This window comes from Triturus cristatus, chromosome 3_2 (assembly GCF_964204655.1).
Source record: "Triturus cristatus chromosome 3_2, aTriCri1.1, whole genome shotgun sequence".
Lineage (NCBI taxonomy): Eukaryota > Metazoa > Chordata > Amphibia > Caudata > Salamandridae > Triturus > Triturus cristatus.
Window position 1 is genome coordinate 1,205,972,306 of NC_140584.1, and position 20,924 is coordinate 1,205,993,229.

At 50.9% G+C, this 20,924-nt stretch overlaps 1 protein-coding gene across 3 annotated transcripts in view; it reads left to right on the forward strand.

Moving 5' to 3' along the window:
• TMEM198 (transmembrane protein 198) overlaps positions 1-20,924 on the forward strand; it is a 328,796-nt gene that overhangs the window by 195,876 nt on the left and 111,996 nt on the right. For all 3 annotated transcript variants that reach the window (XM_085650174.1, XM_085650172.1, XM_085650173.1), the window contains exon 3: positions 19,728-20,303. In XM_085650174.1, the coding sequence (XP_085506300.1) occupies positions 19,728-20,303 (576 nt within the window). The remainder of the gene's footprint in view (positions 1-19,727; positions 20,304-20,924) is intronic.

The following is a 20,924-nucleotide window of genomic DNA, read 5'->3' on the forward strand; positions in this document are numbered from 1 at the left end:
CCCCCCATTCCGTTCCATAACCTATATTTAGGGCCTGTTGGGTTCTTATGATCCTTGCTATCGCATGCAAAAGAGTATGCCCATACCGAGAGTAATAGTTCAGAGCCATTATTTTATGGCGAATTTCAATTGATCTTCAACTGCTACATTATGGAGACCTGCTCCCATCATGGTTCCAGTTGCTGTCCTATCTGCCTTTGAGCCTTCTCTTATGCTCGATCTTCTTGCTGAAGCCTGAATCCCGTCAGAGGATTACGGTTTCCGCTTGCTGTGAATTCTGCTCAACTGGGACTTACTGTTCTCTTGTGTTGTTATCTTTTTGAGACCTCTGCACCAACTTGCATTCTCGTTCTCTTGTCTCGTCGTTATATCACATTGCTACACTGACTCTTAACGTGAAGGACAGACTGCATACACCCGTATACCCTCACTTTTTCTCTTCCCAGCCCTTAGCTCCCTCGACGACTCCTATTTATTTATTTTATTTATTTTTCACATTTATAAAGCGCACTGTTACCCAGAGGTGTCCTGGCGCTAGTTGAGAGAGTGTGTATAAGCAGGGGGTTACTGTGTGAAAAGCCAGGTTGTTAAAGCTTTCCTAAAAGACAAGAGGTCCGGTAGTTGTCTGAGGTTTAGTGGTAACGCATTCCATGCCTTTGCTGCCCCTAGAGAGAAGCTCCTGCCTCCCCAGCGGGCTTTCCTAACTCTGGGGATGACTACCAGACTCTGCTCAGCTGATCTCAGAAGTCTTGTTGGTCTATGCCACTGAAAGAGTTGGGAAATACAGTGGGGGCCTAGGCCATGCAAGGCCTTGAAAGTTACGCAAAGTGATTTAAAAATAATTCTCTTGCGAACTGGTAGCCAGTGTAGCTTGGCCAGGTCCCGAGATACAGAGGCAAATGTAGGTGTGCCTGTGATTAGTCGGGCTGCAGCATTCTGCAGAATCTGGAGTTTGTTGAGGAGCCCCTGTTGGGCGTTCAGCAGAAGGCTGTTACAATAGTCCAGTCGAGACATCACCAGCCCTGTGACCACGGTCTTCTTATGCTCATCTGCAAGAAACGGCAAAACTTTCCGAATGGTTTTTAGGACAAAGTGAGTTGCTGAGGAGAGTGCATTGATTTGAGGCTTGAAGGACAAAGAGTTGTCCATAAGTACACCCAAGTTTTTGACCTTTGGGAGCGGAGCTGGAGGAGTGCCCATTTCCTCGGGCCACCAACGTGGGGACCAGAAATTATCGCTGGACCCGAACAGCAAGACTTCGGTTTTAGTAGAATTTAATTTGAGGCAGTTATCAGCCATCCAGTTACTAACTTCCCGCATACAGCCTCTGAATCTATCCGCTGTGCTGTCAGTTTCCCCTGGTAGCAGAGATACCACTATCTGAGTATCATCTGCGTAAGAAGTTAACTTAAAGCCAAAAGATCTGATGACTGGTGCCAAGGTGGAGACGTATATATTAAAAAGGGTGGGACTCAAGGAGGATCCCTGAGGGACTCCGCAGGGAAGCATGAAAGGGTCTGATTCGTAGTCCCCTAGTGCCACCTTCTGAGTCCTATCCGACAAGAAGGCGAGCAGGAGTTTAAGCGCATTGCCCTGAATCCCAGTGGCCCTGAGCCGGTCCCCAAGTATCTTATGGTGGACCGTATCAAAGGCCGCGGACAGGTCCAACAGGATCAGGGCAGCTCTGCCTCCTGCATCCATCACTGTTCTCACATCTTCTGTTGCTTTAATCAGGGCAGATTCGGTACTATGCCCTGCCCTGAATCCATGTTGGGAACAGTCCAGGCCCTGGCCTGCCCCTAGAAAAGCGCTTAGCTGAGTGTTTAGGATACCCTCCAGGATTTTCGTCGGAAGGGGTAGCCTAGCTATTGGCCGAAAGTTGTTCAGGTCAGTCACCCCTAAATTAGGCTTCTTCAACAGGGGTAAGATGGAGGCTTGTTTCCAACGTAAGGGAAATTCCCCATTTTCCAACATGACATTGAACAGTGGGGTGAGCCCTGCGGCCACGGCCGAAGAGGCCAGTTTGGCCACGCTGGCTGGGCACGGGTCATTGGGGGAGCCTGAGTTTGTCCGTAGAAGTCTGCTCTCCACCTCTTCCTCCCTAATGGGGGAGAAGTTGAGAAGCTTCGGAAGGTTAATGTCTGCCTCAGGGTTAAATTCAGGAGCGGCGGTATTGACACGCATGTCTAGCGGACGGAAGATAATTTCTACCTTTTCTAAGAAGAAATTCGCCAGCTCTTGGCATAGTTTGCGGCTAGGGGGTATCTCCACTGGTTTGATGGCCGCCAGGGACGATACTGTGCGAAATAATTCCATAGCGGAATTACTGGCCTCCTTGATACGTTTCGTGTAGAACTCATGTTTTGCCTCTTGGATCGCAAATTTATACCTTTTAATCTCTAGATAGAGAAGCTATCTGTCCTCCTCTTTGTAGTTTTTCCGCCAGATTCTTTCCTGCTTTTTACAAAGCAGTTTATGGTCCCTGATAGGTTCAGAGAACCACGGCGCAGAGGGGCTGGATCGGGTGGAGTGAAACGTTTTTGGAGGGGCAAGGTTGAGGCATGCTGCCTCCAGCCAGTTAGTGTATGAAGTGGCTGCATCTTCCACGTTAGCCATAAGGGGCCGCATGGAGGTTTTGAGCAGATTCTCTAGGGCCTCTCCATCTATATTTTTCCACCTCCTGATCGTTCTAGGCGGGTTCATGACCTTACTAGGTCTAGAAGGCGGGGCCAGGCTGATTTCAAAGTGCACTACCGCATGGTCAGACCAGGAGACCGGAAGAATTGCCGTGATTTCAAGGTTGGGAAGATTGGAGAAAATCCCATCTAGAGTGTGCCCAGCCCTGTGGGTTGGGCCGATAACCCTTTGGTTGAGCTCAACCCCACGCATCTGATCTAAGAGATTCCGCGTGTCGGGATCTAACTCACATTCCAGATGAAAGTTAAAATCTCCCAGCGCAGTAAATGTTTTTGCGCAAAGTGCTTCTTCTAGCAAGCAACTGAGTGCAGGGAGGAACGGGGCTTTGGGTCCGGGGGACCTGTAAATTAGGCCACCCTTGAGAGATTGATGGTTAGAAAGGGTCAGGTTATAGATAAGGGCTTCAAAATGGTCGGTGGTACCCGACTGGAATGAACCTCTGATGGAATTATGGTAGATAATAGCGAGACCTCCCCCCCCTTTTATTTCCTCTGTTCTGGACAAAGCAGTCGTACTCAGGGGGGGTAGCTTTGACGATATCCGGACCTGAGGCTGCATCTGTCCAGGATTCTGTTACGAATGCTATCTGTGATTTGGTTTCAACTATGAGGTCCGCTAGCTCTATACTGTGTCTCACCAGGGATCTAGCGTTAAGTAACAGGCATTTAACTGCAGTGTGTTCTTTTCTTATCCAAGGCACTGATGAGGCCGAACAGAACTTACTAGTTTGCCAATAAAACTTGGGGAGAGCTTGATTGCAATTGATGCAGCGCTGTTGGGGGGGGGGGGCAGTCCATCCTCACACATTTCTAAAATCACGCATCCCGAGCTCCTGCCTTTGTATCGAAGAGCCAGAAGGGTGTCACGGCAGTAGACAAAGTGACTGGACGTTTTCCCTGACCCCGGACCAAAGGTTCCGGCACTAGGCGCGGAACCGGCGCGGACAGGCGCAGACGGGCTTGCCTTCGGCGCGCCGCCGGCGCGCCCGCTGCTCTCGTCTGCTGCGCTTCCTGGGGAAAGTAGCCATTTTATACCAATCGTGGAGTGAGGGGCAGAGCACTAGTCTGCTCGCCCGCCTCCTCTGTCACGAGGGCGGAACAACGGGCCACTCGTCACGGGTTCGATCCCCGATTGTGCAAAAGAGCAATATTTACAAGCTGAGCGGTTTCAAGGTACTGGTATTAAAATATAACGAGTGCAATTAAAAACAAGCAGCAGGTTAAAAGTATAGAACCACGTACCAAACAGCAATGTGACAAAGCTTAAGTCCCGGCTTCTGCCTCAGGACCGCACTGTTACATACACACGTAAACACCAGCTGTGATGTGAGGGGCGGGAAGTTTATACCAATCGTGGAGTGAGGGGCGGAGCACTAGTCTGCTCGCCCACCTCCTCTGTCACGAGGGCGGAACAACGGGCCACTCGTCACGGGTTCGATCCCCGATTGTGCAAAAGAGCAATATTTACAAGCTGAGCGGTTTCAAGGTACTGGTATTAAAATATAACAAGTGCAATTAAAAACAAGCAGCAGGTTAAAAGTATAGAACCACGAACCAAACAGCAATGTGACAAAGCTTAAGTCCCGGCTTCCGCCTCAGGACCGCACTGTTACATACACACGCAAACACTCGCAAACACTCCTAATGGTGTAGAGCAGCAGGGACGGTAAGTCACTGATACTGCTTCATATTTGGAGTTGTCCATCCCTGTTGACATAAGTGTTAATTAATACCCAGGGGTGTGGAGAGGCAACAAAGTGCTGAAAAGGGTTTCTTTGTGTATCCAGAGTCACTAATTTTACTGAGGAATAACTTTCTGCCTGTTGCCAGAATTCCTACAATCACATTTTCCTCAGACCCTTTTATGTTAATAGTTGTAGATTAAGTGTGGATGAGCCAAAGTTATTTTCTAAGAATCCCTGGAAGAAGGCCTGTAAGTCTGTTATTCTCACTGTATTTGGGGTGTATTAGCTACAAATGTACCAATCACTTCCTCTCTACACAACTCCACAGGGGCCTTATGTGAGTGGCCCAGTCAGTTTATCCAGCTCAAACATCTGTTTGCATGGGGGGTCGCATTACAAGTCATTTTGAGGGATTTTATTGGAGCGGTGATTACCAGGTGTGATAAAGTCCGACCCCTGAAGTAAAATTGTAGTTGGTTAAACATGCTTAAATGTAAAGGGTTAAAAATAAACCCAGTAAAATTTGTGATATGCGAATTAAACACACTTATGTCAAGTAGGTAGAGCTGTCAATTGGCCATTGCCCTAAGAAAACTTAAGGGTGGCACAGCAAAGTATGTTCAAATATCGCCCCTCGTTGAACCCACTTCTCCTGAAAATAGTTTGGCTTCCAATCCCATTTTCCCTGCCTGCACGGTTGAGGGCTAGCGCTAGGTGCAGGTGTCCACCGCCCTCAATGCAGTTATCAAACCGGACAATTTTAAGCTATTAATATTGGAAATAACAATGCCTTGTATTTATGTTTTAAAACCCAAAATATAAATAGAAGGCATTGTCATTTACAATGCCAATAGCTCAAAATTGTGTGAATGCGAGACCTATTGCATTGCAAATGCTTGTTTTCATTGGCATTAAGGCATACGACCATTAAGGCAAAACTTCCTACCTGCACTGTTCTTTAGTCATATTTAGTTAGTGTGGAGAGGCAATATTTTTTTATAATTCAATTATTTAAATATGGTTTTATAATAAAGAACAAAAGTGACCAGATGTGGTAAGCAGTATAAAATAAAACTGAGTAAATGCAATAAAAATATGTCTATAAGAAACACATTATTTTGTATTCACTTTAACAGGGAGAAAATGCATTACATGGGATGGCCTGCAATGTATCGCATGGGGATTAAATTACATATCAGATGTTAAATTAAATTAGGCATGGGTGATATTTAAAGATACAAATTACATTTTGTGGACCAGTTTTTACATATAGGATGGAGAGAGGGTGTAGGTTGGAGATGCATGTAGGTCACCAGTAGGTAGTTATAGTTAGGACCTACTTTTCATAAGAAAAGCGTTTTTTGTTTTGCTAATATCTTTATAAACTTATGTCCCAAGTTACTGTAACTCGCACCCTCGCCATGCACTGCTAATTACAGCACATATTACATCACTCATGACATCTTCTGTGACATCATTGATAATATCACTACAATACTTGCAATAACATTATTAATGAGAAAACTGTACATGGCGGGGACGTGAGTTATAGTTACCATAGGGCACAAGTTATAGTTTCTTGAGATACCTATAGCTGCTGAATTTCACTGGTTTTCTGCGTGTAAAATCTGAACCTAACTATAACGTCCATATAACCTTTGGTTTTGTAGTGAATTTCAAAGTTATCTTTTTTTAATATATATCTTTTTATTAACTTGAGGCAGTAAAAACAATACACCACAGTTGTATCTAACACAATGATAGAGTATGACAATAGAGAGTTGCACCATACCAATTATCTTGAATTTAATGCGTTGTAACCCCCGTTCATCTGCTCTGATGGTCTAGCTGGCCCTCCTCTTCGTGTATTAGAGTATGTAGTGTATCCCCCGTGGGTGCAGTGCATGGATTTCCCCTATATGTATTTCATTTGTCCCACACTTTCCCCCTTTTCCGGGGGCATCCTCTGTTCACATAGATTGTTTTTTCTGCCACCATACACCAATCCATGTCTTTCTTCTAATCTCGATGGATTGGAGGAGATCCGCCCCCAACTCCGCGCTAAGTTGCATTTTGTTAGAATCAGGCTTAGGATAAACCCAAATTTGGTCCGCTCAGCCCAGGTCCGTGGCCTCCCAGACATTGAGAAAACACCCTTTGGGCAGGAGCAATAATTTCTCCCCACATATCTCCGACATACATGCTACTACGGTATCCCAATATGAGTGGCTTTTCGGACAGGACCACAAAATGTGTTAAAATGACCCCTCCCCCACAACGTGTAAGACAAAGTGGGTCAGTCCTCCTACCCATCCTGGCCATCGTGTTGCAGCAGATGTAAACTCTATGTAACATTTTCAGCTGAACTGATGCGCTCTGATGGCCACCTCCCTAAAGGACGCCAGGGCTTCTAGCCAGTCCTCTTCATGTAGGTCTGCAATGTCGCTTTCCCATCGTTTCCGTAAGTGTGTGAGGGTGTTGGGCAGTTGTTAATGAGCTTGTGAGATGTGAGAGAAGTCGCCCTGCGCGTTAGATGTTCTTCCAGGAGCCTACATTCGAATGGTGACGCCTCAGACCGGGTTTCCCCACGGGACGCCACTGCCTGAAGGGCATGACGAATCTGCAGGTATCAGAAGGTCTCGGTGGGGGCCAGGCCATGGGAACTCTGCAGCTCTATAAATGGTATTATTTCCATCCCAGAGTTAAGATCCCCCACTCGCGAAAACACAGTCAAGTCCCACTGTGATGCCATAATTTTAAATTGCCCGCTCTTTCCAAGAGTGAGGGAGGAAGCAACCGCCACTGTTGTATATCCTTCTTAAGTCGGGTTAGGGGGCTCAGTAAATTGTGAACATGAACAAGAACCGAGTCAGTAGTGACAATAATACCAAGATAGCGAAACCCATCAGTGACTATTCGCGCCTCGCATCTTTTAGGTGATCCGGGCGTCAGTCCATGAAGGACAAACACCACCGATTTAGACCAGCTGATCGTATATCCAGAGTACCTACTGAAGATCACAATTTATTTTTACTTCTGGGAATAGAGGACCAGGGGAGATGCCACATAAAGAAGAATATCTTCTGCGTATAGTGATATTCTGTCTTCCTAGACCACAGTCCAACGGAGAATTCTGACAGAAACCCTCTGATCCAGGCCGCCAGGGGTTCTAGTATTAGGGTAAATTTGAGGGGTGACAGGGGACAGCCCTGTCTTGTCCTTTGCTGTAGGGGAAAGACTCTAGACCCCTCCCCATTGACCACTACTTGCGCTAGGGGGTCTGTGTACAAGAGGTGGAGCCAGGACAAGAAACGTGGCCCAAAGCCCAAGCGTTTAAGCACAGCTTGGTATGGCCACTCAATTGTGTCAAATGCCATGCTTGTATCAAGAGACAGGACCAATACATCGTCTCAGATTCTATGTGTGCGTCCTAACACTCCATGGAGACGTCTCAGATTCAGCGTGGTGCTGCACCCTGGCATAAAACCCGACTGGTCTGGATGGGCCAATCTGGAGAGCAGCGGGGGAAGTTGAAGGGCCAAAGGTTTCACTAAAAACTGCTTCTGCATTGAGCAGTGAGATAGGGCGATAGGAGGTGCACTGCTCTGCAGGCCTCCCATCCTTGTGAATAACAATCAAGGGTGTAAGTCTTTGATCAGTGGGTACCTGTCCTGTCATCTTTCTTCAAATCACTTCAATAAATGTGGTGCAGTGGAGGGGGCTGTTAGTTTGGATAGTTCTATTGGAATACTGTTCGGGCCCATTGTCTTACCTGGGGTAATGGACCCCACTGCTTGCTTTACTTCATCTTCTGTAGAATCATTATCTAAAAGTCGTGCATCTTCATGACTTAGGGGTGCTCTGACGATGTAGACTCTGCGGAGTAAATCTGTGAATAGTGGTCCGCAAACGCCTCAGCAATCGCCTTTGGATCGTGGAGGAGCTCCCCCTTTTACGTACATATGGCCGCAACCCATCGCTTAGCCCTCTTGCGTTAATCAACCATGCGAGTAGTTTTCCTACCTTGTCTCCCAGCTGTATACCCTATGCTGTGTCACCCTGGCCATGGCCCTGGCCTGTTCCCTTAAATAGCCCTTGTGTTCCTTTTGTTTGAGGTCTAATATATGTCTTGTGTTCTCGTTGTCATGTATCACTAGTTTAGCCTTGGGATCCTGTATCGCCTGCTCTCGTTCTGTCACACATGCTCTCTTATCTCGCTTGTGCCCTGCTGTCTTGTATACGTTCCAAAGTGTCAGTGGTGAACTAACCAAGTGTATATTTTCTTGAAAGTAGTGTCCGTTGCCTCAACAAGTCCATGCCTGATTCTCTGCATTTTGATATACCAGGGATTAACGCCGATTGGTCCATTGTGGCGAGGGCTACCCACGCTACATTGTGCCCATAAGGGGGAGTGGTCAGAGATGCCTCTCGCCATGTGTCTCACGTCTGTCAAATGTGGGAGATGTGGTGCTAATGATATGAGGAAGTCGATTCTCGAGCGGCTCCCGTGTGCCCCACGAGTAAAACGTGTATTCCTGTGTGGTATGGTTTAGCGTTCTCCAGATGTCAGTCAATCCCAGGGCGGAGTGAAACTCCGCCACAATTGTTTGGGAGGGGTGCGGTGTCCTTGGTGGTAAGCAATCCAAATACTCCCATCTTGCTATGTTAAAATCGCCTCCCAACAAGAGCCGTCCTGTCGGGAATTCGTGCATGAGGGCCCCTAGGTCAGACAGAGTCGACTCCTTCAGAGTCGGGGGAACATAAGCCGGAAGGATATTAATTGATTCTCCTGCCCATGTACCTGAGAGTGCCGTGTATCTGCCTAGCTTATCAGCCCACATTTTGTCAATTATGAGGGGGAATAGTTTCCTGAAGAGAATCCCAGTGCCCCGAGACTCAGATGTGTAACCTGCATGTACTCTCGGTTGATTCCCCCTTGGTCAGGGGCTTTGTACGTATTACCCATCAAATGCGTTTCTTGCAATAGGACAATGTCAGGAGAATGCCTTTTAATAAATTGAAGTACTATTCCACGTTTAAGGAAGGGGTGGGACCTGTTACAAGGTGGGGGAGGGGTAGGTGAAAAGGGAAGACAGTGAAAGCTGAGTCCTGTGCAGTGAAAGATGCAGTCACTGCGCAGGCGTCGGCTTTCAGTTCCCTGCTCCAGTGCCAGAGGCGGGAAGAGGCTGCGCCTGCCCCAGGGTGGAGGGTCCGAGGCAGCCCAGGGCGGGCCTGGCAACTGAAGCCAAGTCAGAAGCAATTGTGCAAATGATGTATGCGTGTGAGTGAAAGAGAGGCTGCGAGTGTGTCTGCATATGTCTGTGAGTGAAATTGAGTGGGGGTGAATAGCAAGAAAATGAGGGAGAATGATTGAGAGGGAGTTAAACTGTGAGTAGGTGAGGGGGTGTAACTGTGAGAGAGAGTGTTTGCAAGTGTGAGCAGGTGTGTGTGTCTGTGAGTGAAAGTGAGTGAGGGTGAACAACAAGAAAATGAGTGAGAATGATTGAGAGGGTGTTAAACTGTGAGTGGGTGAGGGGCTGTAACTATGTGAGAGAGAGCGTGTGTGTGTTTGTGAGTGGAAGGGAGTGAGGGTGAATAGCAAGAAAATGAGTGATTGAGAGGGAGTTAAACTGTGAGTGAGAATGAATGAGGCAGTGTGAGTGAGAAAAAGTGATACTGAGAATGAGTGGGAGTAAGAGTGAGCACTAGTAAGTGGGAGTGAGAGTGGCAGTCAGTCAGTGACCGAATGTGCATGGATGAGAGAGTATGAGATTGGGGAATGAGGGTGAGTTACTATTGCATTTCCCAGGGCCTGATTCACAGAACTAACTTAAGACAAAATCCTAAACTTACTACCATTTTGGTATTCACAGAAGGCACTTACTCATTTCGGTATTCACAGAAGTTAGGAGTCCTTACTTTAGGACTCCTAAATGCCTTCTGTGAATACCAAAAGTCCTAAAATTAGGATTTTTCTCAGTTTAGGAGTCCTAAAGTTAGGACTTGTTAGAAATGGGGATTTCTGGTTGGCTAAGGCTTGCGCCAAAGCCAGGCAGAAACCACCACTCTAGTCAGGGCAAGGAAGTTACATGCCAAAGATAACCCCTGCTCACCCCCTTGGTAGCTTGGCACGAGCAGTCAGGCTTATCTCTGAGGCGATGTGTAAAGCGTTTGCGCGCGCACCCAGCAACAACACCCAAGGCCCACCACAAAGGAAACTCCACACCAGGTATTCTATAAAAATAGCCTTTGTATTATACACAACACATTAGATAAAAACACACACTTTACAATGTGCCAACAGGCACGGGCAGAATTTACAAGGGATTATATATACAGGGGACAGGGCCACATGGACCACTGTCAGGAATTAGCACTTTTTAGAAATACACTTAGAACATAGGAATAAAATTGTAGTACAAAAACATATATAGCACACAACCAGTACTTACTGGTATCAGGTAAGTACCACCTACGCAACCCTAACCACCTTAGGAGAATGTCACGCAGGGAACTAGAACCTCACTAGCACCACCTGTACTAGGAGAAAGCAAACAACCACCTAAGTATCACAATACCTGTAGGGGTAATAGGACGTTACACATGATGCATCACATTCAGAGGTGTAGGGAAGGAAAAACACATGATGCATAAAATACATTCAGCGGTGTAAGAACAAGGCACATGACGCATCAAAACACATTCAGAGTTGCAGGTTGGAACAACAGCTCAAAACTCCAGATGAGCCACCACCTGTGGCAGTCCCTGGGCCAACTGGCCTGGTAGGGGCTAGGACGCCCTGTGTTCAGCAAAGTCAGGGGCAAGACTGCGCAGGAGGCACAGTCCAAAACTCAGAGGGCCACAACCTAAACGTGGCAGCTGCCCACTAAGTGCTGGGCAGCTGTGGAACGAACTCAGGCACCGGCGTGCCTCTGGAGCCCTCTCTGGGCTCTGTCCACCCAAAATGTCCCCTCGAGCCTCGCAGGCTCTAAACAATAATGCTCCCCTTCGTTGGAGCACTCAGGGCGCTCTGAGCAACCAATGCGGGCCTCGTAGGAGCCTCTCGGGGCTCGGAAACACTGCCCCCGTCGTCGGAGTCACACTGGACTCTGAAGAAATACAATGCGCCTCGTTGGAGCCTCAACCGGCTCTGAAATCAAACAATGCCCCCTTCACTACATGCGCGGAGTCCCCCAGCCCTTTGCACTTACCGGGCTGCCTTCCGGGGACTCCAGCATCGTCTCCGCTCTCCGGGGACTCAGAGGCTTCTTCTCCACGCGGAGGGGCAGGCACCGACAATGTGCCTCGCGCCCCCTCCGCACCCGCTCCTGCCGCACTCCTCTCCTGGGCAGAGCGTCCCGGGGCGCAGGGTAGGCTCCTGCCTGCTCCGGGGCTCTGAATAGCCGCGACGCTCGGTAGGAGGCGGGGTAGGCCCCCGCCCTCCTGGTCTCAGTTCCGGTTGTCCCGGAGGCCCGCCCTCGGCCCACCTGACTTCCGGCTGAAGCCCGGCCGCAGCGGTGATTCCCTCTGCAATGAGAGGGGTAGGCTCCCTCGCAAATGAGCACAACGGCGGGGTGGGCACCCGCCGAACCTGGCGGACACCGGCAAAATCGCGGGGTGGGCACCCGCTATCAGGATCGAAGCGCTCACAGCGCTATACAGCAAACCAGCGCTCCCAGCGCTCTAAAGCCCATAAAGCGCTCCCAGGCGCTGCCAGTCAAAAAGGTCCAGCAGAAAGTCCTCCAAGAGCAGGGGGGCAAAGACTGGGCCCAGAGCCAGCTCACAGGGCCCTCCAGCAGGGAGGCAGTCCCCAGTGGCGGTCTCTCCTGGCGCCCAGCAGCAGCAGGCCCCCCCTCAAGTGGATCCTGCAAGAGAACAACTTGTAAGGGGACACAGCCCCTTTTTATACAGTAAAAGTCTTTGTCTGAAGGTGCAGGGAAGGGGCGAACCAGTTACAACAGGTTCCTGAGCACTTTGTTTTGCTCAGCCCCTCTCCCTATTCACTGGCAGGGCTAGGGTCATTAGACGCACCACAGGGGCCGGAGCCAGCATTGTGTGGGGAAAGCCCTGTCCTATTCAGGACCCAGGTACACTCCTCCCCAGCCATCAACATGCTAACTCCCCATTCACCACTGGGTGACTCCTCCTGACTCTGGGGAATCCCTAGCCCGTCACATGACCTCCACCAGCCAATCGCCAGACAAGCCACACATTTCATACTGCACACTGAAGTGCCCACTTCTAGAAGTGGCACTTCCGCACTAGGTACATGCACGCCGCACACATCATCGCGCAGCATTCAATCACACGAGTCCGCACATACCAAACTCGGGCCTGCACACCCCACGCATCAGGAACTACCAGGACACATACATTCCCCCATGCATTCCTATGGGAGGGCAGGCCAACCTCAACACACGCACGCACTTTACCCTGGGACACAGCGGTAAAGTGCGCAGAAACCCAAAAAGCACTACACCAAGTCACCAATAAAAAGCAAAAAGTCTCGGGGGTGAACCTGCCAGAAGGGCCAAGTCCAACAGAACTCCTAACTTTACTACTCCTAAACTGAGAAAAATCCTAATTTTAAGACTTTCGGTATTCACAGAAGGCTTTTAGGAGTCCTAAAGTTAGGACTCCTAACTTCTGTGAATACCGAAATGAGTAAGTGCCTTCTGTGAATACCAAAATGGTAGTACGTTTAGGATTTTGTCTTAAGTTAGTTCTGTGAATCGGGCCCCTAGTCTTTTTTCGAAGAGGCGTGACACTCCTTTCTAACTAAAGTCCCGCGCACTATACTCAGCTCGATTTGACATTCTCATGCAGCGCTTAGTTAATAAAAGTAACATTCTTGGCGCATCAGTTGTTTAGAAATGACTTCCACTGACCCTCCATCACCGTCTTTCACGTCTTTCATGAGCTCGTCCCAGATAGAACTGGCCCCCAGGAGGCTGTGGCTGCTGCGTGTGAGGGGGGCCAAGATAGCAGTGCCCCCCCAGTAGGCCTAGGCTGCTGGGCGTGAGGGGTGCCAAGATAGCACTGCCCCCCCCAGGAGGCTGTGGCTACTGGGTGTGAGGGGGGCAAGATAGCAGTCCCCCCCCCCAGTAGGCCGAGGCTGCTGGGTGTGAGGGGTGCCAAGATAGCACTGCCCCCCACCAGGAGGCTGTGGCTACTGGGTGTGAGGGGTGCCAAGATAGCACTGCCCCCCCCCCCCCTCCCAGGAGGTTCCGGTTGCTGGGTGTGAGGAGGGCTCAGATACCACTGACCCCCCCCAGGAGGTTCCGGCTGCTGGGTGTGAGGAGGGCCAGATACAACTGCCCCCCCCCCCCCCAGGAGGCAGTGGCTGCTGGGTGTGAGGAGGGTTCAGATACCACTGCCCCCCTCTCCCCCAGGAGACTGTGGCTGCTGGGTGTTAGAAATCTGTGCATAACAGGAGCCTGTGGGCCCGCTCAGCACATTCTGCAGGGGACCCCCTTATCTTGCCTCACAGCACTGGGTTCAGCCGAGTTTTGGCCCAGGCCTGTCAACGCCCCCACCCTGCATGCCTCTAAAGTGGGGTGCGGGCGCCCACCGCAGATATAGACTTGGGTGGCGATCTCGCTGGTCTTGGAGCAAACACCCCCGCCCACACACACACACACACCGGGGCATTTAGGTGCTACTGTGAGTCTCGGGTGCTGTCAGAACCGTTTTCATGAATATTATAACGCGCCTCCATAGACCCCTTTAAGACGACATAAGACTGTTTTCTCGCACTCCCGCTTCAGCGGGGGCCCCCTTCACACACTGAGACATCACTGCCAACATTAGCATCTTCGTGGTGTGTCACACATGTAAAAGCTGTTCCTGGAGTGATAACTCGAGCTGTCCTAGAATGAGTCACCTCCTCCCCCGCGAGCGCCGGAGCCAAGACGGGACCAGCAGTGGTGATGGAGGTAACACGAGTTGTTTCTTCCCGGCACCATCTTCGGCCAGAGGAGCCTCCTGCAGTTGTCATTGGCCAGGAAGATTGAGTGCCGGGTCCGAAGTGTGGCTTGAAGCCTGCGGCCGGCGCTGTCGAGGGTCGGGGGGCCGAATAACAAGGCAGCGTAGGCTTGATTCCACCGCAGGCCTCTTTAATCAACATCAGACACTCCCTGCCCCTTTACCTCCCTCTTAGAGGGTTCGGTCCAATCCTGCATCTCCCTTTGTTTTCAGTCTTTTCATTTCCTCTTTCCCCCTCCCCTCTATCACCTCGCCCCTTTCCCTTTTTGTGCCCTTTCTTCAGCTCCCCCCACCATTAACTCCATGGTTTCTTCCTTACAGTGGAGAGGCCACTCTGTGAAGTTCCCGCCCTGTTCAATCGATCAGCCAATCAGGGGGTTTGTATAGCGCGGTCTTCTCACCTGTAACAGGTCTCAAGGCGCTGAGGGAGGGGTGGGGGGTTTCGCAGACGCTGCAGGTCACTGCGTACCATCGAAGAGCCAGGTCTTGAGGTCCTTTAGGAACTTGGGGAGCGATGTGGTCTGACGTAGGCGGAGAGGGAGGGAGTTCCATGCCTTGGCCGCAAGGAGGGAGCAGGAGCGCCCTCCTGTTCTGCCTTTCTTGATTCGAGGTACAGTTGCTAGGGAGAGCTGGGCCAAGCGGGGAGAGCGTTGGGGTGCGTGGAACATGAGGCGGTGGTTCAGGTTGGCGGGTCCGGAGTTGTGAAGGGCCTTGTGTGCATGGGTGAGGAGCTTAAAGGTGATTCTCTTCTTGACGGGGAGCCAATGTAGGCTCAGTAGGTGTTGGCTGATGTGGCGGTGGCATGGTAGGTTGAGGACTAGTCTGGCGGCGGCGTTCTGGAGTTTGCGGGTGAGGTTCTTGTTGATCCTGGCATAGAGTGCATTGCCGTGGTCCAGTCTGGTGCTGACGAGGGTGTGCGTGACCATTTTTCTGTGTTCGGAGGGGGATCCACTTGAAGGTCTTGCGGAGTAAGCGAAGGTTGTGGTAGCAGGAGGAGGTGATGGCGTTGACCTGGTGGTCCATTTTGAGTTCGGAGTCCAGGATTATCCCGAGGTGGCGTGCGTGGTCTGTGAGGGTGGGGAGAGTCCCAGAGGGCCGGGGCCACCAGGTGTCGTTCCAGGCATCGGGGTGTGGGACCATGAAAAGTATCTCTGTTTTATCTGTGTTGACTTGTAGGCAGCTATTCTTCATCCTTCTGGTGACGGCTTCCATTCCGTCTTGCAAGTTGCATTTGGCGATGTTGGGTTCGCTGGAAAGGAAGAGGATTAGTTGGGTGCCGTCTGCGTATGATGTGTGTTCTCTGACGATGGCTGCGAGCGGGGCCATGTAGATGTTGAACAGGGTCGGGCTGATGGAGAATCCCTGTGGGACTCCGTAGGTGGTCGGAGTTGGTTCTGAGAGGAATGGAGGCAGTCTGACTCGTTGCGTTCCGCCAAATAGAAAAGAGAGGATCCAGTCGAGGGCCTTGTTCTGGATTCCGCATCGTGGAGTCTGCAGTCTAGGGTGCCATGTGAGACAGTGTCGAACACCACAGGGAGGTCGAAGAGGATTAGGGCCACCGTCTCTCCTCTGTACAGGAGGGCTCAGATGTTGTCTGTTGCTGCAGGGAGTGTGGTTTCGGTGCTGTGGTTCTTCCTGAAGCCTGATTGGGAGGGGTTGAGGATGTTGTTCTCTTCGATGAAAGTGGTGAGTTGGCTGTTGATGGCTTTTTCCATGACTTTGGCTGGATAAGGGAGAAGGGAGATCGGTCTGAAATTTTTGAGGTCGGTGGGGTCCGCAGAGAGTTTTTGCAGGAGAGGGTTGATCTTGGCGTGTTTCCAGTTGCTGGGAAAGGAGTCGGTCTCGAAGGAGCAGATGATGTTGTGTTGAAGTTCGGGGGAGATGATGTCTGTGACTTTGCGGTAGATGTGGTGGGGGCAGGGGTCCGTGGGGGCCCTGGAGTGGGTGGTCTTCATTATCTCAGAGTGTCTTCGATGCTGAGGTCGGTCCAGCTGTTAAGTGTCGGTCGCGTGCTGCTGGGAACAGTGGGAGGGGGTTCCTCATGGGGGTTGTTGACATTGAAGTTGTCATAGATGGTCTTGATTTTGTGATGGAAGAAAGTGCTGAGTCTGTCGCAGAGATCCTGGGAGGGAATGATGTCTGTGGACTCGCTGTTGGGTTGGATGAACTCTTGGATGATGCCAAAGAGTTCCTTGCTGATGTGAGCATTGGTGAATATTCTGTCCTGAAGTGCTTCCTTCCTGGAGAGTCTGATGAGCTTGTGGTGAGTCGCTGAGGCAGTTTTAAAGTTGTTGAGGTCGGCCGTGGCTTTGGAGTTCCTCCACATTTTTTGAGTCGTCTGCCAATGCGTCTGGAGTCTCTGAGTTCGGTGGAAAACCAGCTGGCTTTCTTGCCATTGGGCTTGGAACTTTTCTTGAGGGGGGCGATGGTGTTGGTGCAGTCAGTGATCCAGTTGTGTAGAGTGTGGGCGGCAGTGGTGGGGTCATCGTCTGTGGTGGTGGGAGCAGAGCTGCTGACGGCGAGGGCAAGCTGGTCGTCGGAGATCTTGTTCAAGTTCCTGCATTGGAGCTGATGCGGACGTCTGCGGGGGATGTTGGATTTGAAGGTGAAGTGAACACAGCGGTGGTCCGTCCATGGGAGGTCGGAGGTGTGACTGAAGGTGACAGAGTTCCCTGCTGTGAAGACGGGATCAAGGATGTGCCCAGCTGCGTGCGTTGGTTTGGGTACTATCTGCCTGAGTCCGATGGTGCAGAGGTTATCCAGGAGGGTGGCGGAGTTGGGTTCTGCTGTCTCCTCCAGTAGCTGTGCTTATATAGAGACAAGGAAGGCTAAATTGGTCAGTTTTCCACATCACTGTTCCTGATTGGTCCTTCAGGGGTGAGGCGTGGTAATGTAGAAAGTAGGCAATTTCCATTGGTCAGAGAGCTTGTCCATTTTGAAGTAGGGTGGGCCTTAGGTCCTTCTCCACCCTTCGGGCATGCTCCTTTTATGTTTCAGAGCTCTGAGGATACAAAGTGGAGAACGTAAAAAGTGGGCAATTCTTATAGGCCAGACCTCTTGTCCACTTTGCAGGAGGCGGTCTGTATTTTCTGTGAGGATGCCTCCTGCTGTGAGGCTTTGGGCCCAGGGGCTGTGAGGAGCCATGCTTTGGGCTTTGAGCACAAGCTTATGAGGTGAGCAAAGAGGTCCACTCTCTCCCTGACCTCCTCACAAGCACCGCCCCCGTCCTTAGAGTTCATCCTCCATGTCCTCCTGTCCTTGGAGACGCTGAAGACTGGCCAAGCCCCTGTAGCGGAGCAGGAGGCACAAGTACACCAGGAAGCTGCTACTCTTCCATACCACCATGGACTGGCCTGTCCCATCTGGAGCATCATGCAGACTGGGTGCTGGCCACCGGCACGGGAATGGCCACTAGCCTTGGTGTCAGAGAGATGCGGGGGAGGAACAGCCAACGCCAGATCCTACCTCAGGGTCCCCATCCTGAGGCGTGTGCCGCTTAACCGGGAACCTCAAGACCTGAGTGTACCCCAGGTTCCCCATCCTGAGGCACGGGCCCTGGAAGAGTGAACCTCATGACTTGAATCTATCCCGGGGTCCCCATCCTGAAGCACGCACCTCGTTACAAGGAACCTCAGGACCTGAATGTACCCCCGGGTCCCCATCCTGAGACACGCACCTCGGTACAGGGACTCTCGGGCCCTGTTTGTCCTTGGGCCTCTATCCTGAGGCACATGCCCTTTTACAGAGAACCTCAGATCCTGAATCTACCCCAGGGTCCCCATCTTGAGACACGCACCTTGCTTGGTACAGGGACCCTCGGGCCCTGTCTGTCCTTGGGTCCCTATCCTGAAGCACGAGTCCTGTTACAGGGACCCTCAGGCTCTGTCTGCTCTAGTGCCCAATCCTGAGGCACATGCCCCGTTGCAGAGAACCTCAGATCCTGAATCTACCCCAGGGTCCTCATCCTGAGGCATGCACCCCAGTAAAGGGAACCCCAGGTCTTGAATGTACCCCAGGGTCCTTACCCTGAGACATGCGCCCTGTTACTGGGAACCTTAGGCCACGTCTTCCCTCGGGTCCCCATCCTCTGGCATGCACTCTGTTACAGGTTTCCTCAGGTCCTGAATGTACCCCAGTGACCCCATTCTGAGGCATGCTCTCCAGTAGAGGAAACCTTTTGGCCTGAATATCCCCAGGGCCCCCATGCTGAGGCACGTGCCCTGGTACATTGAACCTCAGGACCTGATGTACCCTAGGGTTCCTATCCTGTGGCACGTGCCTCGTTACAGGGATCCTCAGGGCCCGATGTACCCTAGGGTTCCTATCCTGAGGCACGCGCCTCGTTACAGGGATCCTCAGGACCTGATGTACCCTAGGGTTCCTATCCTGTGGCACGCGCCTCGTTACAGGAATCCTCAGGGCCTGATGTACCCTAGGGTTCCTATCCTGTGGCACGCGCCTCGTTACAGGGATCCTCAGGGCCTGATGTACCCTAGGGTTCCTATCCTGTGGCACGCGCCTCGTTACAGGGATCCTCAGGGCCTGATGTACCCTAAGTTTCCTATCCTGAGGCACTCGCCTCGTTACAGGGATCCTCAGGGCCCGATGCTCTCTTTATTGTTTTGTACATGGAAGAGTGGTCTGGGGATCCAGAAAGACCAGCTGGGCACCTCTGGCAAATAAACTTTACTAAGGTTTCACTGTAAACAGTGCTTCATGCACCACGTTCTTGTTCCTGCTAACCCTTGGGAACAAGACTTTAGCGCAGTTTGAGAAGAACAAATGAAAACATGGTGGAACGAGAGTCTATACTACGCAGCGGATAGAAGATATGAGTGTGTGTACATGTACAGCAGATAGAGTATATAAGAGTATGTATATACTATACAGCAGGTAGAATTATGAGTAAGTATAATCTATGCAGCAGATGGAATATATGAGTATGTAATAAACTATGCAGAAGATATACTTTATGAGTCTGCATTTACTATGCAGCACATAGAGTATATAAGATAAAGTATATAAGAGTATGTATACACTATACAGTTGGTAGAATATATGAGTATGTATATACTATACAGCATATAGAAGCACTGTGGCCAGTGCAATGGTTGGTTAAATGATATTGATGAATGCAAAAGAATCAGTAAGTGATGTTTAACTGCCCAGACATTAGTCCGTTGGACGACGGACACTCAACTCACTGCTACTTCATTCCAGAATGGGGAGGAGGGTGAGCGCCCTGAAAAGCAAAGCTGCGACACCTGATAAAGAACTTATGAACAATATTGTGCAGAAGCCGCTGCGGATGGAGTTGTACATGCTCACCCCACTCATGTCTCCTTCTCCTCCTCTCCTCCAGGTTACCGCTGCTTCAAGGCTGTGATGTTCCTCACTGGCCTCATGTTCGGCTCCATCATCATCTTCATGCTTTGCTACAAAGAGCGAGTCTTGGACACGCAGCTGAGTGTGGAGGCCAGCGTTGGCATTGGCTTGGGCATTGGGATTCTGTGTGGCCTGGTCACCATGCTGGTGCGTAGTGTGGGGCTCTTCATGGTGGGACTCCTGTTGGGGCTACTGATTGCCGTGGCAACCTTGATCATCATGGAACAGTTCTACCACCCCCCCACCGTCTGGATTCCCATTGGGCTGCTGCTGGGGGTGGGGATGCTCTTTGCGGTCTTGACGCTCCAGTGGCAGCGGTTCTTCACCACGCTGTCCACAGCGGTTTTTGGAAGCGCCATCATGACCGTCACAGTGGACTACTTCATCGAGCTCTTTCTCCTCGTTCAGTACGTCTACGACCGTATGAAGGTGGCACCACCGCAGACAATATGCTGGTACAGCTGGGTCATCCTTGGCATCTGGCCCGTCCTGAGCATCCTGGGTGTGCTGGTACAATGGAAGGTCACGGCGGAGGGATACTCGCACACTGAAGGTAAGAGCGATAGTCTGAGATCCTGGGTGTGCTGGTACAATGGAATGTCACGTCGGAGGGATACTCGCACACTGAAGGTAAGAGCGAGAGTCTGAGATCCTGGGTGTGCTGGTGCAATGGAAGGTCACGGCGGAGGGATACTCGCACACAGAAGGTAGGAGCGATAGTCTGAGATCCTGGGTGTGCTGGTACAATGGAATGTCACGGCAGAGGGATACTCGCACACAGAAGGTAAGAGCGATAGTCTGAGATCCTGGGTGTGCTGGTGCAATGGAAGGTCACGGCGGAGGGATACTCGCACACAGAAGGTAAGAGCGATAGTCTGAGATCCTGGGTGTGCTAGTACAATGGAATGTCACGTCGGAGGGATACTCGCACACTGAAGGTAAGAGCGAGAGTCTGAGATCCTGGGTGTGCTGGTGCAATGGAAGGTCACGGCAGAGGGATACTCGCACACAGAAGGTAGGAGCGATAGTCTGAGATCCTGGGTGTGCTGGTACAATGGAATGTCACGGCAGAGGGATACTCGCACACAGAAGGTAAGAGCGATAGTCTGAGATCCTGGGTGTGCTGGTGCAATGGAAGGTCACGGCGGAGGGATACTCGCACACAGAAGGTAAG